Raw genomic sequence first — 22,128 nt, 5'->3', positions numbered from 1 at the left:
TCAATTATAAAGATATATATGGTCTACAAAAGAGCAATATTGTAACTCCCACCCAGAATACTTTAATACAGTTATGGGATCAGTTATCTGAAATCCCGTTATCCAGAAAGCTCCACATTACAGGAAGGCCGTCCCATAGACTCCATTTTATCCAAATAATCCAAATTTATAAAAAATGATTTCCTTTTTCTGTGTAATAATAAAACAGTACCTTGTACTTGATCCCAACTAAGATATAATTAATCCTTATTGGAGGCAAAACAAGCCTATTGGGTTAATGTAATGTTTATATGATTTTCTAGTAGATTAAAGGTATGAAGATCCAAATTACGGAAAGATCTGTTATCCGGAAAACCCCAGCTCTGGATAACAGGTCCCATAGCTGTATATACAGATTATATGATGAGCTGTTATACGTAATTCTCCATAATTAGTACACTAGGTTGTCGTTACCTTTCCAGCTCGGCAATCTGCTTGTCTTTATCATTCTTCTCATTCTCCACCTCCTTCAGAATCTGCAGCAGTCGGTCAACCTCAGCCTGGGCCTTGCTGCACTCTTCCCTGTAGTACGAGACTTCATTGTCCAACTGTTTGAGTCTGTCTGAAAAGTCGGGTTTCATGCGGACCTCCTCTTCAGCTTCATGAGCCTTCAATAGGGTAGAGAAAAGTTGTAACATTCATCCTACTAATAAGAAAGATTTATCTTCCATTTATATTCCAGATAATACAGGGTGCAATAACTTTCATTCACAGATAAGTGGGGGCCCTACTGCTTTCCTATTCTGAGCCATTTCTCACAGACAACAATAAAGACTGTGTAACTGTTACCCAACTGTCATCATGATCCTTTACTGTCTACATATTAACATCTGTTACTATCTGGCCTATAGTTTCTGTCTTGCTCTGCTGTCTCCATCTTACCCAACTGTCACCAAGTGACTTTACCATCCTTATCTTGTCCCACTATCTCCATCTGGTCCTACTGTCACCATTTTCCCCTGTGTTCATCTTACCCAACTGTCATAAGCAACCTTACTATTTCCATCTGGTTCTACTGTCTCCATCTTCTCTGTCTTCATCTTCATCCCCACTGTCATCAAATTGATTTATCTCTATCTTACCCTACTGTCTCCATTGTGCCCTCTGGCTTCCATCTTGTACTACTGTCTCCACCTTGTCCTTCTGTCTCCATCTTGCCCTACTGTCTCGATCTTGCCCTACTATCGCCATCTTGTCCTTCTGTTTCCATCTTGTCCTTCTGTCTCCATCTTGTCCTACTTTCTCCATCTTGTCCTTCTATCTCCATCTTATCCTTTTGTCTCCATCTGGTTCTACTGTCTCCATCTTGTTCTACTGTCTCTATCTTGTCCTTCTGTCTCCATCTTGCCCAGTGGCTTCCATCTTGTCCTACTGTCTCCATCTTGTCCTACTGTCTCCATCTTGTCTTTCTGTCTCTATATTGCCCTGCTGTTTCCATCTTCCCCTACAGTCTCCATCTTGTCCTATTGTCTCCATCTTCTCCTACTGTCTCCATCTTGTTCTACTCTCTCCATTTTGTCCCACTATCTCCATCTTGCCTTGATGTCACCATTTTACTCTACTGTCTCCATCTTCCAAATTTATTTAAAATAACAATGTCCATTCTCAGATAGGTGAGCTATTTTCCTGTGTGCCATGTATGGATATCCTCGGTAGAGGCTAGCAGTATCTAACCCCAACCCTTACACATAAATAAAATATACAGATTCAATACTGTGTAAGAAAATGGAAGCTGCTACTTCTTGTGCTTGCACCATGTAGTCTGATAATATTTATATAAATATAAATGGAGGATAAAATCATACTCATAATTGGTTGCATTTCCCTTTAAGTTGCCGTGTGAGGAAACCAAAGCAGGTATAGACCATTTTTGTGTTCCTTTGTACCCCATACAATGGAAGTTATTCATCACGGGGCCCGCAACTCAATGAGGCATTTCATTTATATGTGAAAAATACACATATTTGGGTAAAGAATTTATTTATTCCTTGTACAAAAATAATTAAAGCCAATTCTGTAGGAGAAAAATAGTTTTCCTCCCGGAGGCAACGTCGTAGAAATCTGCTATAAATTGTGCGGCGCTCGGATCTATTGTTTCCTCACACGCAACAATGATGGTGAAACGAGAGGAAATAAACCATAAAACACTTTACGTGCACTGAGACAAACACAGGGGACACGGCAACACACAACCATTCATCACAATGTGGGGAATATATAAATATCATTATTCAATGCACTGTGAGCACAGACCAACAAACACAAGGAAGGTCAGAATCATAAGCATACCCCTTGCTTCTCAGTACTCCTAACTGACGTCTTCGAGGGGCAGGCAAGAGAGAAACGGGGCAGGCAAGAGAGAAACGGGGCAGGCAAGCAACAACTCCATTAAATTCAAGTTAAAGAAAAGAAATCACATGCAGAAAAAAAAAATGACATTTTAAAAAAAAATGTATATATACCAAAACTGCTGTGAGAAGTTTGGAATTCTTTGCAAAGAAATAAAAAAATAAAATAATTGGAGTTAATATTTAATATAATAAATGAATGAAATCTTCAGTGCCAGGGCATAATAGGCATAATGAAGAGGACAGAAGAGGCTGAACATTTCCAGAAAACGGATTTATAGACCTGAACAAGGGACAATAGACAGTAGGGTTACCGTTTAATTCAAGGACAATGAAATCCTGCAAACGACAGTGTTATTGATAATATCGCTCAACTGATGTATCCGAATAATAGAAAAGGTTCAGGCCTCTCAGTTTCTCCAGGATTATACAGAGCTTTAATTAGGGGCTGTTGTATTATGGAGCCCCCAGTGGATAAGTGTGGAAGTGCAAGTACAGCACGGCGGATGAGGAACGGTTACAGAGGGGCGTAGTTTCAAAATATTTGAAATGATTTTAATTTAGCTTTTGTCACATGACACTGATAGAAAAAGAAAGATTTATGATACAATGTGACCTTCTACCTAATAAATGAGAATAGTGGGGCATGCATGGAGCATACACGTTGCAGAATCCTTCAAAGTTCAGGTACAGCCGGTAAAGGGAATTTTTATTAAACATTCATAATGTTCCATTAAATATACCCAAGTAATCAATTATAGCTCTAAATATTACCGATTGGGAAGGAAACTTTCTCCATCTTTCGTGTCCAACTGTCTAAATCTTGCCCTACTGTTTAACCCTTATCCTCCTGTCTCCATCTAGCCCTACTGCCTCCATCTTTCCCAGCTGTCACCATGTTTCCTTACTATCCCCATCTTTTCCTACAGAGTTTATCTTACTGTTTCCATCTTTCCCTACTGTTTCCACACTGTCTTCATCTAACTCATTTGCTATCGCCATATCCCCTACTGTCTCCATCTTTGAAACCATTTGCCCTACTTTCTCTATCTTAATGTCTCCATTTTGTTCTACTGTTTCCATCTTACCCTACTGCCTTCAACTTATCCAACTTTGTTCATCTTACTCATTTGCTATCGCCATATATCCTACTGTCTCCATCTTTGAAACTATTTTGCCCTACTTTTTCTATCTTGTTGTCTCCATTTTGTTCTACTGTTTCCATCTTGCCCTACTGCCTTCAACTTATCCAACTTTGTTCATCATATCCAACTGTCACCATGCTGGCTTACCATCATGTAGCAATATCCTGCCCTACTGTCTCCACCTTTCCCTGTTGTAATGATTTTGCCCTACAGTCTCCACTTCTGCCTTCACATGTGATACCCCACATCCCCTTTTAACCTACAACTTCGTTGGTTTTACTGCTAGCGATTTCAGTTATTTCTAATGGAGACACATTCTCAGGAAAATTTGACGCCAGCAGTCATTTATAAATAATCAGGGGCAACAAATCTACCCATTGGCCACTGCCCTGAAAAGATACAACCTGTTCATCTATGAGATGGCTTTCTGGAAGATATATTCACTGTGTAATCATTTTTAAAAGAGGCCCTTGGGGGGGGGGGGAAATTAACTGATAATAATAACTCTTCTTTTATTGCTTCAGCCTGGGGCCCGAGGGGTCTGAATCCCTCCCCAATCATCAGATAATCCCATTCTAACAACTTTATCTGAGTGCTCCAGCGCTGCCATCTCCAGATATGTCTCCCTGCTAAGTCAGATGAGTTATTTGTGGGATGATTAAATGAAAGCTAAAGCGCCGGTTACATCAATCACACACCAAAGCGTGGGAATTTTTTATCCAGATAAATGAGCAAATTGTAGCACACGACAGGGCTGTGTATATGGTAAGCTCAACATTAACTCCATTCAAATATCCTTCAAAATGTTAATCACGTAGGGGTTATTTATCAAAATCCGAATTTTTCTGATAAAAAAAGTCAGACCAAACTAGAATAAACGATTTACCCTTATTTATGAATATTAAAACCACCGAAAAACAGCAAATGTTTTCGGATTATTTTTTCCGATTTGACACCTGAAAAGCCAGAATTTTTCGTGCAGCTGAAAAGCCAGAAATGTTCGGATCATCGTACAAAACCCAGCGCAGACCTGGATATCTTCTTAATGCAAATAGGACCTCTTCTATTGACTTCTACAGGACCTCGACAGGTTGAAGATGGAGTATTTTCAGATTTAGACTTTTTGCAGCCTCGGTGTATAATAGAGCTTGAAAAATTTGAGTTTTTTTACCACTAAAAATTTGGATTTCATAGTAAAAAACTTGAATTTTTGGAGTTTTTAGCATTCAGACTTTAAAAAATAACCCCCTAAAGCAAAATAACTTTTTACAGCCATCTTTTATCTCTTCTCTAAACAAAATCCCCCCCAGGTCTACCGAGTTACTTACTGCCCCCTGCCCTGTAAGCTGCCATCAGAGTGTTCTAGTCCCACCCACTGCTTGAGTCACAGACACCCTTCCTCTGTAAACTGCCATTAGTGTTGTAATCCAGCCACTGCTTCACCTTTAAGTTCACTTTTAATGTGTTATAGAATGGCCAGTTCTAAGCAACTTTTCAGTTGGTCTTTATTACTTATCTTTTAATTATTTGCATTCTTCTTCTGACCCCTTCCAGCTTTCCAATGGGGGTCACTGACCCCATCTAGAATGCTCTGAGGCTACAAATGTATTATTATTGCTACTTTTTATTACTCGTCTTTCTATTCGGGCCTCTCCTATTCATATTCCAGACGCTTATTCAAATCAATGCATGGTTGCTAGGGGGATTTGGAGGGATCAGGGTGTATTTATAGGTGCTGGGTTTCATTTGGAAGGGTTGACCTTGATGGACTTTGGTCTTTTTTAACCTGAACTAACTTTGTAACTATGTAACTATGTAAGATGGCTGAAATTGCAAACAGGAGAGCTGCTGAATAAAAAGCTAAATAACTCAAAAACCATAAAAAATGAAAACCAATTGCAAATTGTCTCAGAATATCACTCTCTACATCATACTAACAGTTAACTCAAAGGTAAACAACCCCTTTAAATGATAGACTCTATGCCCCTCCCACTGTAAGCTGCCATCAATGCTTTAGCCCTGCCCACTGCTACAGTTAGATGCCCAGCCACACCCATAGTTTTAGTCTGGTCCATTTAGTTTATAAAGAAACAGAATATTGCCAAGAATAAAGCTTCCATAGAACATTTATCATATTCATGGCATTTTTGGTAAATGGTTATAAGGAAGTTGCTGATATTATATTTTCCAGCTGAAATTCTGAAGGATGCAGCAAAGTAACATGCAAAAGGCGCTTCGGACATGCACATGCAGAGTTGCAGCATCTTATGAGACGTGGGTAGGCATGGGCGAATTTGACTCGTTTCGTTTCGCCAAAAATTCGCCACCGGCAAAATGTCGCAGACGCCCATTAAAGTCTATGGGCATCAAAATAATTTTGTCACGCAGCAAAAAAATTTTTTGACGCGCGTCTTTTTTTTGGACGCACGCTGCCATACAAGTCTGTGGACGTAATTTTTTCGGCGAAACGAGGCGAAAAAATTCGCCCATCCCTAGATGTGGGGCCAATTTATGTCTATAGTTCTATTGTCTGACTTGTTCCTCATCTGCAGACTGTAACAATAAGGCCAAGGAGATGTGGATTTAAAGGGGAAACATACCAACTATATAGAGGATAATAGGGCTCATTTACAAACAAAGGTTCTAACAATCTAACAACCATCAATGAATGGGTCTTTCATTTGACATGTAGTACCATAGACTAGTTGCTACCGGCAACTGCACTTGCGCAATTTAGCACCTATGCTGTCTACTAAGGAAAGAGTTTCCCTTAGGCAACCCCCAGAATTAAATTCTGAATTTGATAGAACTTGCTGTGTATGAGAATCATTGCATATACTTTTTGTTTTTCTTGTATTTTTGGTACATTATGATAATTTATTGCCATTCATTGTATTCATTATGACCCTATACAAGAAATGGCTCATTAGATTCAACTTGACTGAGCTATTTTTGGAAACTCTGCCTATTTAAAAGATTGGTCCTTTTTTTTTGGAGACTCCATCCATGTAAATTGTGATTGGCTCTATTTCCTTTCAATAGTGTACTGATAATTATGGGCAGATTTATCAAAGGACAAATTTACATGATTTTTTTTTTTAATAGAATAAATCCGAATATACTCACAGCTCGAACGGAAGGTTATTTAAGAAACAATGTGCTAATATTCGATTAAATAGTCCTGAGCTGAAAATTTGGACCGAGTTTTCCCTCTGAACGGAATCTCGAATGTCAGGAAGGCAATTAACATAATCAAATGGTTCAACGGACCTCTGTCATTGACTTGTAAATGCCAGGTTTTAGGTGGCGAAAATTAGAATTAGAACAGTTTCCATGGTCGAGATGTGATAAATCTCACGTTCGAAACTGACATTCGAATTGGGGGATTAAAATTGGAGCGTGTGAATTTTGACACCAAAAAAACGATTCGAAATTTTGAATTCTAATTTACCATTCGACCCTTAATAAATCTGCCCCTTAGTGCAAGTTAGCCTACAATTAAGTAGCGGATATAGAGAGCTCAAACCAATAAAATACACCCAAGTTGTGGTGTCAGGTGCTGTACTGGAGGGCCCACGTCTGCCACGGGGCCATAGCCATGAACCAAAAAGACCTAGCGTCTGGTAATATAGTGGAATACAGGCACCAATCCGAACCAAATATGGAATCCAGGAGCCAAAGTTTTGTAGTTTAAAAAAAGATTTTTATTTTATATTATGATGAAAAAAAATGACAGCCTTACACATTCCGTGTTAATGAGGACACTTAATCGTATGCTAAAAAGAATCACCAGCAGCACACTGAGTTGTAGTTGTGCTACATTGGTTTATTTAGTCCAAAAAAAATTCTTTTTAGCATACGATTAAGTGTCCTCATTAACACGGAACGTGTAAGGCTGTCATTTTTTTTTTTTATCATAATATTAGATAAAAAACTTTGGCTCCTGGATTCCACATTTAGTTTGGATTGGTGCCTGTATTCTAATGGCCACAGACACACTGATTATATTGTGCGAAACAGATTTTCATACTGTGCCGACTGATATCAGCAGAAGACTTGGATATCAGAAGACTTCGATCCGGCTGTCTGAAAAATTTTGATCGGGCGCCTTTCAAGGGATCCAAACATTTGCCGTTTTTAGGTAGAATTCTATTGTTTCTACCTGTATATCTGACGATTCAGCTCTACACGTGTATTGAAACTAACAATATTTCCTGGAAACGTCTTTTCCAGGCAATATCATAACTGTAATGTCTATGGCCCCTTTATTCTCCTAAGCTGAAGGTCTTGGACAGTGATCCCCAACCAGTAGCTCATGCTCAAGTTGCTCTCCAACCCCTTGGATGTTGCTCCCAGTGGCCTCAAAGCAGGAGCTTATTTTTGAATTCCGTCTTTGAGGCAAGTTTTTGTTATATAAAAACCAGGTGTACAGCCAAACAGAGTCTCAATGTAGGTTATCAATCCACATAGGGGCTACTAAATGGCCAATCAAAGCCCTTATTTGGCAACCCAAGAACATTTTTTATGCTAGCGTTGCTCCTCAACTCCTTTTACTTCTGAATGTTGCTCACGGGTTCAAACGGTTGGGGATCCCTGGTCTTGGGCATGAGCACCCAGAGCCACCATTCAAAGCAGTAAGCTGATACTAGAGTCCAATGAGCGAATGATTATCTCCTGACATATGTGACTGATGTGGAGGTGCCGCGAAGCTTCATGCCAGCGATTGTGCACGTGAGCGAGCCGACATGCGTCAATGGGTGACACTGAGTGAGAAAAAGGACTTACTGGGTTGTACATTTGATTGAACAACTGCTCAGCTTGCTACGACGGGAAAGTTGGGAAGGAACAGACGGGAAAAGAAGATTCAGGATTAAGTCAATGAACACAAGTCAGAGGTAAAAAGACATTTGGTTAAAGCCAGGGCACACGGACCAATGGAGATGTTCCCTCGGGCTCCTAGAAGAGAATGGGTTTCTGCAGAAGAACAATGTTTTTGCTGCTTTATTTTCTCTCATGTTTAACAAGGACCCCTCCCTTTCATCATACATAACGTGTGTCCGAAGTGCTTGTTGCCAAAGCTGCTATTCATCATCATAAACACACAGTAACCCATGAAATAAGCACTGGAATGTTAACGAGCTGTCACTCATATTACTGAGAGTCATATTGAGCCCTGACAATGAGAATTACAGTACAGGTATTGGAGCCGTTATCCAGAAACCCGGGAAATTCCGAACTATGGGAAGGCTGTCTCCCATAGACTCTATTTTATTAAAATAATCCAGATTTTTATAGAATATTTCCTTTTTTCTGTGTAATAATAAAACAGTCGCTTGTACTTTATCCCAACTAAGATATAATTAATCCTTATTGGAGGCAAAACCAGCCCATTGGGTTTCTTTGATGTTTACAGAAAGATCCGTTAACTGGAAAACCCCAGGTCCCAAGCATTCTGTACAACCGATCCCATACCTGTAATAGGAAAAGTAACCGTTCATTTGCATCATTTCACTTAATTAATTCAGTATATTACAAGAAAACTAAATCCTGCAAGACAAGGTGTAGAAACTATAACCCAGACCACAAAATAATATTATAATTTAGTCTTCCTCTTTTTTCTTCTATAACAGCACCCAGTCTAAAACCTTATGCTTATATCCTTATCATTTACATTAGGGGGTACATTATCCCTTATAATACAGGAGTGATACTCAGAGTTCCCTGTATAACTCAGCCTGCAGCCTTGTGCCTTTATATGGTCACAGAACAATCCCTCAGTGACTTCTAATATCCTTATCATTTACAGTAGGGGGTACATTATCCCTTATATAATACATGAGTGATACTCAGAATTCCCTGTATAACTCAGCCTGCAGCCATGTGCCTTTATATGGTCACAGAACAACCCCTCAGTGACTTCTAATATCCTTATCATTTACAGTGGGGGGTACATTATCCCTTATAATACATGAGTGATACTCAGAGTTCCCTGTATAACTCAGCCTGCAGCCTTGTGCCTTTATATGGTCACATAACAACCCCTCAGTGACTTCTAATATCCTTATCATTTACAGTAGGGGGTACATTATCCCTTATAATACATGAGTGATACTCAGAGTTCCTCGTATAACTCAGCCTGCAGCCTTGTGCCTTTATATGGTCACAGAACAACCCCTCAGTGACTTCTAATATCCTTATCATTTACAGTAGGGGGTACATTATCCCTTATAATACATGAGTGATACTCAGAGTTCCCTGTATAACTCAGCCTGCAGCCTTGTGCCTTTATATGGTCACAGAACAACCCTTCAGTGACTTCTAATATCCTTATCATTTACAGTAGGGGGTACATTATCCCTTATAATACATGAGTGATACTCAGAGTTCCCTGTATAACTCAGCCTGCAGCCTTGTGCCTTTATATGGTCACAGAACAACCCTTCAGTGACTTCTAATATCCTTATCATTTACAGTAGGGGGTACATTATCCCTTATAATACATGAGTGATACTCAGAGTTCCCTGTATAACTCAGCCTGCAGCCTTGTGCCTTTATATGGTCACAGAACAACCCCTCAGTGACTGCTAATATCCTTATCATTTACAGTAGGGGGTACATTATCCCTTATAATACATGAGTGATACTCAGAGTTCCCTGTATAACTCAGCCTGCAGCCTTGTGCCTTTATATGGTCACAGAACAACCCCTCAGTGACTTCTAATATCCTTATCATTTACAGTAGCGGAGACATTATCCCTTATAATACATGAGTGATACTCAGAGTTCCCTGTATAACTCAGCCTGCAGCCTTGTGCCTTTATATGGTCACATAACAACCCCTCAGTGACTTCTAATATCCTTATCATTTACAGTAGGGGGTACATTATCCCTTATAATACATGAGTGATACTCAGAGTTCCTCGTATAACTCAGCCTGCAGCCTTGTGCCTTTATATGGTCACAGAACAACCCCTCAGTGACTTCTAATATCCTTATCATTTACAGTAGGGGGTACATTATCCCTTATAATACATGAGTGATACTCAGAGTTCCCTGTATAACTCAGCCTGCAGCCTTGTGCCTTTATATGGTCACAGAACAACCCCTCAGTGACTTCTAATATCCTTATCATTTACAGTAGGGGGTACATTATCCCTTATAATACATGAGTGATACTCAGAGTTCCCTGTATAACTCAGCCTGCAGCCTTGTGCCTTTATATGGTCACAGAACAACCCCTCAGTGACTTCTAATATCCTTATCATTTACAGTAGGGGGTACATTATCCCTTATAATACATGAGTGATACTCAGAGTTCCCTGTATAACTCAGCCTGTAGCCTTGTGCCTTTATATGGTCACAGAACAACCCCTCAGTGACTTCTAATATCCTTATCATTTACAGTAGGGGGTACATTATTCCTTATAATACATGAGTGATACTCAGTTCCCTGAACTATGGATTGGTCCAGCATATGGATTTGAATCAATCATAAAATCTTGTGACTTTTAATATTCTTTAATATTTTCAAATGTGGATATGTTATCCTATTTTCTCTTTATTTTCTATTATTAAATTTCCTTAATAATTATATTTTGGGGTTACATCCCCATTTAAATAAGGTTACAAAGCAGGTCAGAACCCAAGGAGTTAAGTGAAAGACAAACATCATCAGTGGCTACAAACTGGCTTGTCCCTGGCAGTTGGAGAAAACAAAGTGCCATTTATCAGGCTTGAGATGAATAATGGGCGAGTGCAGCAGAAATAATTCTAGAGGGAAGTGGCCGGGTGTTTGTCCAGGTCTAATGAGCACCCGGCAGACAATTACAGACGGATGGGACGGCTGCTGAGTGCCTGTGGGAGTGGCTAAGAGTTAATGGCTAATTAAGTAAATAGGTTAATGGCAAGTGCCTGGCCGGTTGTAATCACAGGGTAATTTAGTGGTTTCCATCATTAGTGGGGAGGGTTGTTATGTGAGTGGCACTCAGACAAAGTGTTGTCCCAATATCTCCATTAGCTGCTCAGCCTCTGTTCAACTCTGATGTTGATTGGAGACGCATGATGCATATTAAGCAGAGATAAGTGCTGGACAGAGATACTGATATATATATATATATTAGATAGAAGTTTAAAATAATAAAAAGTTGGACAAATTCCAGATTGTAATGCAGAAAGGAATCTGAGGAGCGATCAGGTCAGGTGACCTTCAACTGTGCTTCAATTCTCTCCAAGGGGCCTATTTATTAACATTGGAGAGAAACATCACCAGTGATGCTGCCCATAGCAACCAATCAGATCTTAGTTTTGATGTCTAACTTGTAGCCGACTGTTCTAATCTAATTGCTGATTGGTTGCTATGGGCAGCATCGCTGGTGATGTTTGTCTCCAATGTTAATAACTACAACCCCCCCCCCCAGTATAGTGGGTTGGTTATAAAACACCGAGCTACATTATAACTAATCCAGATAATAAAGCAACACACTCCCAGAATGTCCTGCCAACCACACAGTTCTGCTGGAGAATGCTGGGAGTTTTACAGAAAGGTTATTGATACATAGAGATTGACAGACATATAGCTATAGAGATAGTAAAGACCAAGAGAGGACAATTAGATAATGGATTGATAGGTAGATAAATAGATAGATAGATAGATATAGATAGAGGATGGATAGATAGATAGATAGATAGATAGATAGATAGATAGATAGATAGATAGATAGATAGATAGATAGATAGATAGATAGATAGATAGATAGATGATTGATAGATAGATAATATATAGATGATAAATAGATTGATAATAAATAGATAGATAGATAGATAGATAGATAGATAGATAGATAGATAGATAATGATAGATAGATAGATAATAGTGACACAGATAGATGATAAAGAGATGATAGATAGAGTATAGATAGATGGATAGATGATAAATAAATAGATAGATGATAGATAGATAGATAGATCATAGATTAGATGATAGATAGATAGATAGATAGATGATAGATAGTGTGACAGAATAGTGTGAAGAAAATGGCTGCTGCCTAATTGCTGTTATTGTGAATTCCAAGACAAAAAAACCCAGAGATTTAAATACTTTTTAAAGTGCAGGTGATGTTTATTTTGCTTGACTAACATCATAAAATAGGATTTGGAATTATTTCTTAAGGTGACAGGTCCCCTTTAAGTACAAACACATACAATGTTACATAGAGAGGGAGATATATAGACAGACAGACAGAGACAGAAAAATACAGCTAAACACATAGACTGAGATACAGAAATAGATGCCACAGAGAGAGGGAGGCAGACAGACAAGTAGAGACGTATATAGATGGAGAAAGGTATGAGGGAATGGATAAATAAGAACATACAGACAGATACAGTAGACAGACAGAAAGAACAATCACACAGAGAGCTGTGTATCTGTTATGTCTCTTATCAGTGGGCTCAGTCTGTCATATTAATGGGAAAATAGAATGTTCATTACCGGTAATGTCTCTGATTAATCTCAGTTTCCTTGTGGACAGGCCATTATATATATATAAACTTCCCGAAATATATTCCTCTAGCCTGTGATCAAACTCTGCTTTGAAGAGGGGGAGTCATATTATCTGATAACAGGAGCAGAGCGTTGGCTCAATTCTCTTATGTGGCCTGAAAAATCTCCCAGAATCCCCATCCAGCCGAGCATGCTGGGAGATTATTAAATAAAACTGTGAATTTTGTGATTCTCATTCTTCTCACCTTTTGTAACTGCGCCTCTAACTTATTGCACTCTTCTCTCTTCTGCTCGATGGCCATTTCCAGCGATTTCATTTTGGAATCTCGTTTTACACCCGAGGAGGCCAGCGTTGAGGCGTGTTCCTTCAAGTCAATTAGGCTTGTCTGTATTTGCATAATTAATTACAATAAAAACTGTCAATACAACTAATTACCCCCCCCCAATATTCACAATTTGAATACAGCACCCCCCACTTACTTCTATGCCTTCATTCGACCAAAGACCTATTTTTGGATTTGTTATCCATGATCCCATTATCATAAAATAACGGAATACTATTTCCCCCATAGTCCAAGTAAGTTAAACATTTCTACATTTTTTATATATTAGGCACCTGTCTAGTGCTACGAATCCAACACTTTCCTCTAGTCTCTGTCTCTCTATATTAGGTACCTATCTAGTGTTACCAATCCCTATTTCTGTAGGGAAATGAGAGAGAGCAGACAGTAACCCTTCCAACACTTTCCTCTTGTCTCTATATATTAGGTACCTATCTAGTGTTACCAATCCCTATTTCTGTAGGGAAATGAGAGAGAGCAGACAGTAACCCTTCCAACACTTTCCTCTTGTCTCTATATATTAGGTACCTATCTAGTGTTACCAATCCTTATTTCTGTAGGGAAATGAGAGAGAGCAGACAGTAACCCTTCCAACACTTTCCTCTTGTCTCTATATATTAGGTACCTATCTAGTACTACCAATCCCTATTTCTGTAGGGAAATGAGAGAGAGCAGACAGTAACCCTTCCAACACTTCTCTCTTGTCTCTATATATTAGGTACCTATCTAGTGCTACCAATCCCTATTTCTGTAGGGAAATGAGAGAGAGCAGACAGTAACCCTTCCAACACTTTCCTCTTGTCTCTATATATTAGGTACCTATCTAGTGCTACCAATCCCTATTTCTGTAGGGAAATGAGAGAGAGCAGACAGTAACCCTTCCAACATTTTTCTCTTGTCTCTGTCTCTATATATTACATATTTAAGTCCCAACATATTTCCTCCTGGATTGCCCAGTACTTATGTGCATCTAAACCAATAAAGTGCACCTCTTTGTCCATCAGCTCCGCTTGTAATGTGTTGATTTTCTCTTTCAGATCTTTGTTTTCCTTCTTGTAGTTTTCTATTTCCTCTAGTCGCTCTCGGTCATCTCTCTCTCGTTGTTCTTTCAAACGCTCAATTATTCGTTCCTAGGAAAACAAGGCACAAGTAGCAGAGACACTTACATTAGAGACAGGCCATAGCTCAGGCTACACCATTGTGAATGGGGAAATAAATTCTATTTATCAATAGAGAGACCTGAGCTCCCGCAAAACAAATTTCCAGGCCCCGTCTGAGATTTTGTGCAACCCCAGTGATTTGCCACATGGAGAATTGCCCAACATATTGTCACCCATGAGTGTTTAATGTTTCCTTCTCCTTTAAGGCAGGTTATTATAATTGAACCTTATTAGTGTAGTGACAGACACAGAGAGAGACGGCCATGCAAGGGGTTATAGAATGAGGTGTTAATAGAGTTAGTAACACTATAAGCACAACTAATGAAAGGCTTTTAATTCTCCACTCAGTGATTAGTGGGATCTGATGATTAAAGCTCCGTCGTCACTCACTTTTCTGTGTCTGCAGATTTCACATCTGTATTTATGGGAAAAGAGAAAAATTCCGTAGATCAGGAGTCAGGACTTTTGCACAAAACGTAATCACTAAATTAGGGAGAAGTGATTGGCTGACTCGATTTCTTCAAAGGCCCATTTGTTTTAGATTGGGGGCTGTATGCCTGACTCGATTACCCAGCAGATCTAATAAAGCTTTTCCCCAGATCTGGGAACTGCTCACTTGATCACTTTTCAAATTTATTTTACCTTTTCACTTTCAGGTTTAAAGATGTTTTCATTTTAACGAAGCTCCATGGGGCTTTTTGAGGAACATTCCTTTTAAAGGGGTTGTTCACCTTTAAATTAACTGTTAGTATGACTTAGAGAGGGATATTGTGAGAAAATTTGCAATTGGTTTTCATTTTTTATTATTTGTGGTTCTTGACTTATTTAGCTTTTAATTCAGCAGCTCTCCAGTTTGTAATTTCAGCAGTCTGGTTACTATGGTCCAAATTCCCCTAGCAACCATGCACTGATTTGAATAAGAGGCTGGAACATGAATAGGAGAGGCCTGAATAGAAACACGAGTAATAACAATAAACTTAGCATTACAAAGCATTTCTTCTGTAGTTGAGGTCAGTGACGCCCAATCTGAAAGCTGGAACAAGTCAGAAGAAGGCAAATATTTCAAAAACTACAAAAAAAGAAAAAAATGAAGGCTCATTGAAAAGTTTCTTAGAATTAGCTATTCAATAACAGAGGCCTGAATAGAAAGATGAGTAATAAAAAGTAGGAAGAAGGCAAAAAAAAAGTATAAAAAACACCAAGACCAATTGAAAAGTTGCTTAGAATTAGCCATTTTATAACATACTAAAAGTTAATTGAAATGTGAACTGCCCCTTTAAAGGCTGCAGAGCCAGGATCCCTGGGCTCCACTCAATCGACATGAAGCTTCACTTTATTGCTTGCTCCATCCTAGGGGGTTTTAGGTCTGTACTGGAGATATAAAAACGGCTTACAATTGACTTATGGGGAGAATATATTCTGTGGATAAACTAACAATAACAAGGGTGGTTCACCTTTAAGTTTACTTTTAGTATATTTAAGTCTAAGCAACTTTTCAATTGGTCTTCATTCTTTATATTTTTATAGTTTTTTTTAATTATTTGCCTTCTGCTTCGGACTCTTTCCAGCTTTCAAATAGGGGTCACTGACCCCATCTAAAAACAAAATTCATTGTTATTGCTACTTTTTATTTCTCCTCCTATTCAGGCCTCTCCTATTCATATTCCAGTCTCTTATTCATATCAGTGCATGGTTGCTAGGGGAGTTTGTAACCTAACAACCAGATTTCTGATACTGCAAACTGGAGAGCTGCTGAATAAAAAGCTAAATAAGTCAAAAGCCACAAATAGTAATAAAAAAACAATCAGAATATCACTCTCTACATCATACTAACAGTTAAAGGGATCCTGTCATTGGAAAACATGTTTTTTTTCAAAACACATCAGTTAATAGAGCTACTCCAGCATAATTCTGCACTGAAATCCATTTCTCAAAAGAGCAAACAGATTTTTTTATATTCAATTTTGAAATCTGACATGGGGCTAGACATTTTGTCAATTTCCCAGCTGCCCCTGGTCATGTGACTTGTGCCTGCACTTTAGGAGAGAAATGCTTTCTGGCAGGCTGCTGTTTTTCCTTCTCAATGTAACTGAATGTGTCTCAGTGGGACCTGGATTTTACTATTGAGTGTTGTTCTTAGATCTACCAGGCAGCTGTTATCTTGTGTTAGGGAGCTGCTATCTGGTTAACTTCCCATTGTTCTTTTGTTTGGCTGCTGGGGGGAAAGGGAGGGGGTGATATCACTTCAACTTGCAGTACAGCAGTAAAGAGTGATTGAAGTTTATCAGAGGGCAAGTCACCTGACTTGGGGCAGCTGGGAAATTGACAATATGTCTAGCCCTATGTCACATTGAATATAAAAAATATCTGTTTGCTCTTTTGAGAAATGGATTTCAGTGCAGAATTCTGCTGGAGCAGCACTATTAACTGATTCATTATGAAAACATTTTTTTTTCCCATGACAGTATCCCTTTAATTTAAAGGTGAACAACCCCTTTAAGCAGATGGGCATTCCAAATAGATGACTAGGCCACTCAGTATCACGTTATACCCAGCCTAATTCATTTTACAGCCAAATGCTCATTATGTCAGTTTAGGGCTCACACTATGAGTAAGTTGCCTGAAGAAGAAATATGTCAGTTTAAGGGACCTGACGAATAAAACTGTAATTATTTACAAATAGCATTTGCAAATGACAGTGATAGTTCCCCTTTAATTGTCTCCGACTATGATTATGGTATGATGAGTGTGAGGATCCAAGGCTTCCCCGTCATTAACAAGAACTACGTATAAACTCTCAACAGTGACTTTCTGTTTTACGTGTATTTATATTGGCAGCCCTGTCCTTTCTATAACACAGCTCAATGGCTGAGATTCTACGAGGAATTCCGTCCATACGCTCAATTGCCGGACTCAGGAACGCCAATATTTAGCCCTGGGACCTTATACATCAAGTCTGGAAGGAACCGAATCCTAATTTGCATACACAAATTAGGGGTGGGAAGGGGAAAACAGTTTTTACTTCCTTGTTTTGTGACAAAAAGTCATGTGATTTCCCTCCCGCCCCTAATTTGTATATGCAAATTAGGATTTGGATTTGGTTCGTTCCGCTGAATCCGTATCCTGCTGAAAAAGGCAAAATACCAAACCGAATCCTGGATTCAGTGCATCCCTAAAAATCAGGCACAGTGCTTGCTGATAGGGGTAGCCATCTGGGTTCCTGCTTAGCCGCACTATAATGCCTTAAAGGGGTGGTTCAGCTTTAAGTTAAAGGGATACTGTCATGGGAAAATATGTGGGTTTGTTTTTTTTTTTAAAAACACATCAGTTAATGGTGCTGCTCCAGCAGAATTATGCCCTGAAATTTGGAAATCTGACATGGGGCTAGACATATTGTCAGTTTCCCAGCTGCCCCCAGTCATGTGACTAATAAGCAGATAAACTTCAGTCTCTCGTTACTGCTGTACTGCAAGTTGGAGTGATATCACCCCCCCCCAGCAGCCTAACAACAGAACAATGGGAAGGTAACCAGATAGCAGCTCCCTAACACAAGATAACAGCTGCCTGGTAGATCTAAGAACAACTCTCAATAGTAAAACCCAGGTCCCACTGAGACACATTCAGTTACATTGAGTAGGAGAAACAACAGCCTGCCAGAAAGCAGTTCCATCCTAAAGTGCTGGCTCTTTCTGAAATCACATGACCAGGCAAAATTACCTGAGATGCACCTACACACCAATATTAAAACTAAATACACTTGCTGCTTCAGGAATGACATTTTATATTGTAGAGTGAATTATTTGCAGTGTAAACATCATAAAAATCATGACTTTTCTATTGGTCTTAATTACGTATTTTTTATGGTTTTTTTAAATTATTTGCCTTCTTCTTCAGACTCTTTCCAGCTTTCAAATTAGGGTCACTGACCCCATCTAAAAAACAAATACTCTGTAAGGCTACAAATGTATTGTTACTTTTTATTACTCATCTTTCTATTCAAGCCTCTCCTATTCATATTCCAGTCTCTTATTCAAATCAATCCATGGTTGCTAGGGGAATTTGGACCATAGCAACCAGATTGTTGAATCTGTAAAACTGGAGAACTGCCGGGAAAAAAATTTAAGTAACTTAAAAATAAAAAATAATAAAAAATGAAAACCAATTGCAATTTGTCTCGCTACGTAATACGAAAAGTTAATTTCAAGGTGAACAACCCCTTTGAGGCTCAGTGCCAGATATGCGAATCTCCTCCAATAAGGATATCCCTTTTATAAGGATTGATAAAAGTTACACATTTACTTTCCTGTTAAATTCTTATAAAGTAACTATTTAAAATGTTATGTATAAATCACTTCCATCTTCCTCGTATCAGTGAAGGTGTCATTATCAAAGCTTTATTCTTGCTGGAGCTGCCATTGTTTCCATTTGTTTTCCTCTGGCACCCACCCTATCTCCCTATGTCCATCCATATGAGCACCCTAATGCAACTCGAAAGGTGGCCACCCCAATATCCAAATCTTCTGCTGATACCTTTTCCGAGAGAGCTTCTTCCAGCGTCACCAGGGCTGTGTCTGTATTACTGGAATCAGTCTGCAACGACTTGACTCGGTCTTTCAGGTTGATCAGTTGTTTGTCTTTGTCTCTCAACTGCTCCTGAAGGTTTTCAATCTGGGAAGAAAATGAAATATGTCTCACATTCACATTTCAGCAACAGAGTTCCCTCCCATATGTATAAATACAAATATACAGAGAAGGAATGTTCTGGGCACACAATAAGCTATACCCTCATACTGTACTGTCTAAGGGAATCAATATGGCACCTCCTCCTCCCATATGTATAAATACAAATATACAGAGAAGGAATGTTCTGGGCACACAATAAGCTATACCCTCATACTGTACTGTCTAAGGGAATCAATATGGCACCTCCTCCCATATGTATAAATACAAATATACAGAGAAGGAATGTTCTGGGCACACAATAAGCTATACCCTCATACTGTACTGTCTAAGGGAATCAATATGGCACCTCCTCCTCCCATATGTATAAATACAAATATACAGAGAAGGAATGTTCTGGGCACACAATAAGCTATACCCTCATACTGTACTGTCTAAGGGAATCAATATGGCACCTCCTCCCATATGTATAAATACAAATATACAGAGAAGGAATGTTCTGGGCACACGATAAGCTATACCCTCATACTGTACTGTCTAAGGGAATCAATATGGCACCTCCTCCTCCCATATGTATAAATACAAATATACAGAGAAGGAATGTTCTGGGCACACGATAAGCTATACCCTCATACTGTACTGTCTAAGGGAATCAATATGGCACCTCCTCCTCCCATATGTATAAATACAAATATACAGAGAAGGAATGTTCTGGGCACACGATAAGCTATACCCTCATACTGTACTTTCTAAGGGAATCAATGTGGCACCTCCCTCCTCCCATATGTATAAATACAAATATACAGAGAAGAAATGTTCTGGGCACATAATAAGCTATACCCTCATACTGTACTGTCTAAGGGAATCAATATGGCACCTCCCTCCTCCCATATGTATAAATACAAATATACAGAGAAGAAATGTTCTGGGCACATAATAAGCTATACCCTCATACTGTACTGTCTAAGGGAATCAATATGGCACCTCCTCCCATATGTATAAATACAAATATACAGAGAAGGAATGTTCTGGGCACACAATAAGCTATACCCTCATACTGTACTGTCTAAGGGAATCAATATGGCACCTCCTCCTCCCATATGTATAAATACAAATATACAGAGAAGGAATGTTCTGGGCACACAATAAGCTATACCCTCATACTGTACTGTCTAAGGGAATCAATATGGCACCTCCTCCCATATGTATAAATACAAATATACAGAGAAGGAATGTTCTGGGCACACAATAAGCTATACCCTCATACTGTACTGTCTAAGGGAATCAATATGGCACCTCCTCCCATATGTATAAATACAAATATACAGAGAAGGAATGTTCTGGGCACACAATAAGCTATACCCTCATACTGTACTGTCTAAGGGAATCAATATGGCACCTCCTCCCATATGTATAAATACAAATATACAGAGAAGGAATGTTCTGGGCACACAATAAGCTATACCCTCATACTGTACTGTCTAAGGGAATCATATGGCACCTCCTCCTCCCATATGTATAAATACAAATATACAGAGAAGGAATGATCAGGGCACACAATAAGCTATACCCTCATACTGTACTGTCTAAGGGAATCAATATGGCACCTCCTCCCATATGTATAAATACAAATATACAGAGAAGGAATGTTCTGGGCACACAATAAGCTATACCCTCATACTGTACTGTCTAAGGGAATCAATATGGCACCTCCTTCCTCCCATATGTATAAATACAAATATACAGAGAAGGAATGTTCTGGGCACACAATAAGCTATACCCTCATACTGTACTGTCTAAGGGAATCAATATGGCACCTCCTCCTCCCATATGTATAAATACAAATATACAGAGAAGGAATGTTCTGGGCACACAATAAGCTATACCCTCATACTGTACTGTCTAAGGGAATCAATATGGCACCCTCCTCCTCCCATATGTATAAATACAAATATACAGAGAAGGAATGTTCTGGGCACACAATAAGCTATACCCTCATACTGTACTGTCTAAGGGAATCAATATGGCACCTCCTCCTCCCATATGTATAAATACAAATATACAGAGAAGGAATGTTCTGGGCACACAATAAGCTATACCCTCATACTGTACTGTCTAAGGGAATCAATATGGCACCTCCCTCCTCCCATTATGTATAAATACAAATATACAGAGAAGGAATGTTCTGGGCACACAATAAGCTATACCCTCATACTGTACTGTCTAAGGGAATCAAATGGCACCTCCTCCTCCCATATGTATAAATACAAATATACAGAGAAGGAATGTTCTGGCACACAATAAGCTATACCCTCATACTGTACTGTCTAAGGGAATCAATATGGCACCTCCTCCTCCCATATGTATAAATACAAATATACAGAGAAGGAATGTTCTGGGCACACAATCAGCTATACCCTCATACTGTACTGTCTAAGGGAAACAATATGGCGGCTAGCACAAAGCCAGTGTTTTTGTCGAAGGGGTTTAGCCTAATTGCGGGTTTTGAACCATGACATTGCTAATAGTACATACCTTAGATCAGTTGCTAGCTTGATACAAAAGCACTAATTTACTGGCAATTTGGAGATGGCACTTTGTTCTCAGGAATTAAATGTCAAATGTTTCACACCAGGTCCAACGACCCAGAATGGAGTCACAACAAAAAGTACAGAACTCCCCCTCGCCGCTGCTCTAAGGTCCGTGTGTTTGGAGGTGTATAAATGTCGGGGGCACGAAGCAGTCGTATACACAGAGGATTACACGTAGATAACACGATAAGCGTAAGGTTACAGCAAACTGGAACATTCACACAAGACAAATGATTCTCAAGGGGGGATTGTGATTAAATTCAGAACATTCCGCCAAAGTGAATACAAATACACCGAATTCAAACACATCGGCCTCATCCGT

At 39.1% G+C, this 22,128-nt stretch overlaps 1 protein-coding gene across 6 annotated transcripts in view; it reads right to left on the bottom strand.

Annotated features, from left to right (window-relative positions):
- Nucleotides 1–22,128, bottom strand: part of LOC108704021 (ERC protein 2-like) — a 528,894-nt gene that overhangs the window by 347,175 nt on the left and 159,591 nt on the right. For 3 of the 6 annotated variants that reach the window (XM_041590958.1, XM_041590959.1, XM_041590960.1), the window contains 4 exons: nucleotides 19,066–19,203; nucleotides 14,365–14,505; nucleotides 13,280–13,420; nucleotides 454–647 (listed from right to left, as the gene is read on the bottom strand). In XM_041590958.1, the coding sequence (XP_041446892.1) occupies nucleotides 454–647; nucleotides 13,280–13,420; nucleotides 14,365–14,505; nucleotides 19,066–19,203 (614 nt within the window). Of the gene's footprint in view, nucleotides 1–453; nucleotides 648–2,328; nucleotides 2,359–8,317; nucleotides 8,354–13,279; nucleotides 13,421–14,364; nucleotides 14,506–19,065; nucleotides 19,204–22,128 lie in introns of all 6 variants that reach the window. The other 3 variants (XM_041590955.1, XM_041590956.1, XM_041590957.1) reach the window with 2 other exon arrangements.

The sequence above is a fragment of the Xenopus laevis genome, chromosome 4L (genome assembly GCF_017654675.1).
Source record: "Xenopus laevis strain J_2021 chromosome 4L, Xenopus_laevis_v10.1, whole genome shotgun sequence".
In the NCBI taxonomy this organism is placed as follows: Eukaryota; Metazoa; Chordata; class Amphibia; order Anura; family Pipidae; genus Xenopus; species Xenopus laevis.
Note: the sequence above shows the minus strand (reverse complement) of the source record. Positions and strands in the feature narration are given on the sequence as shown.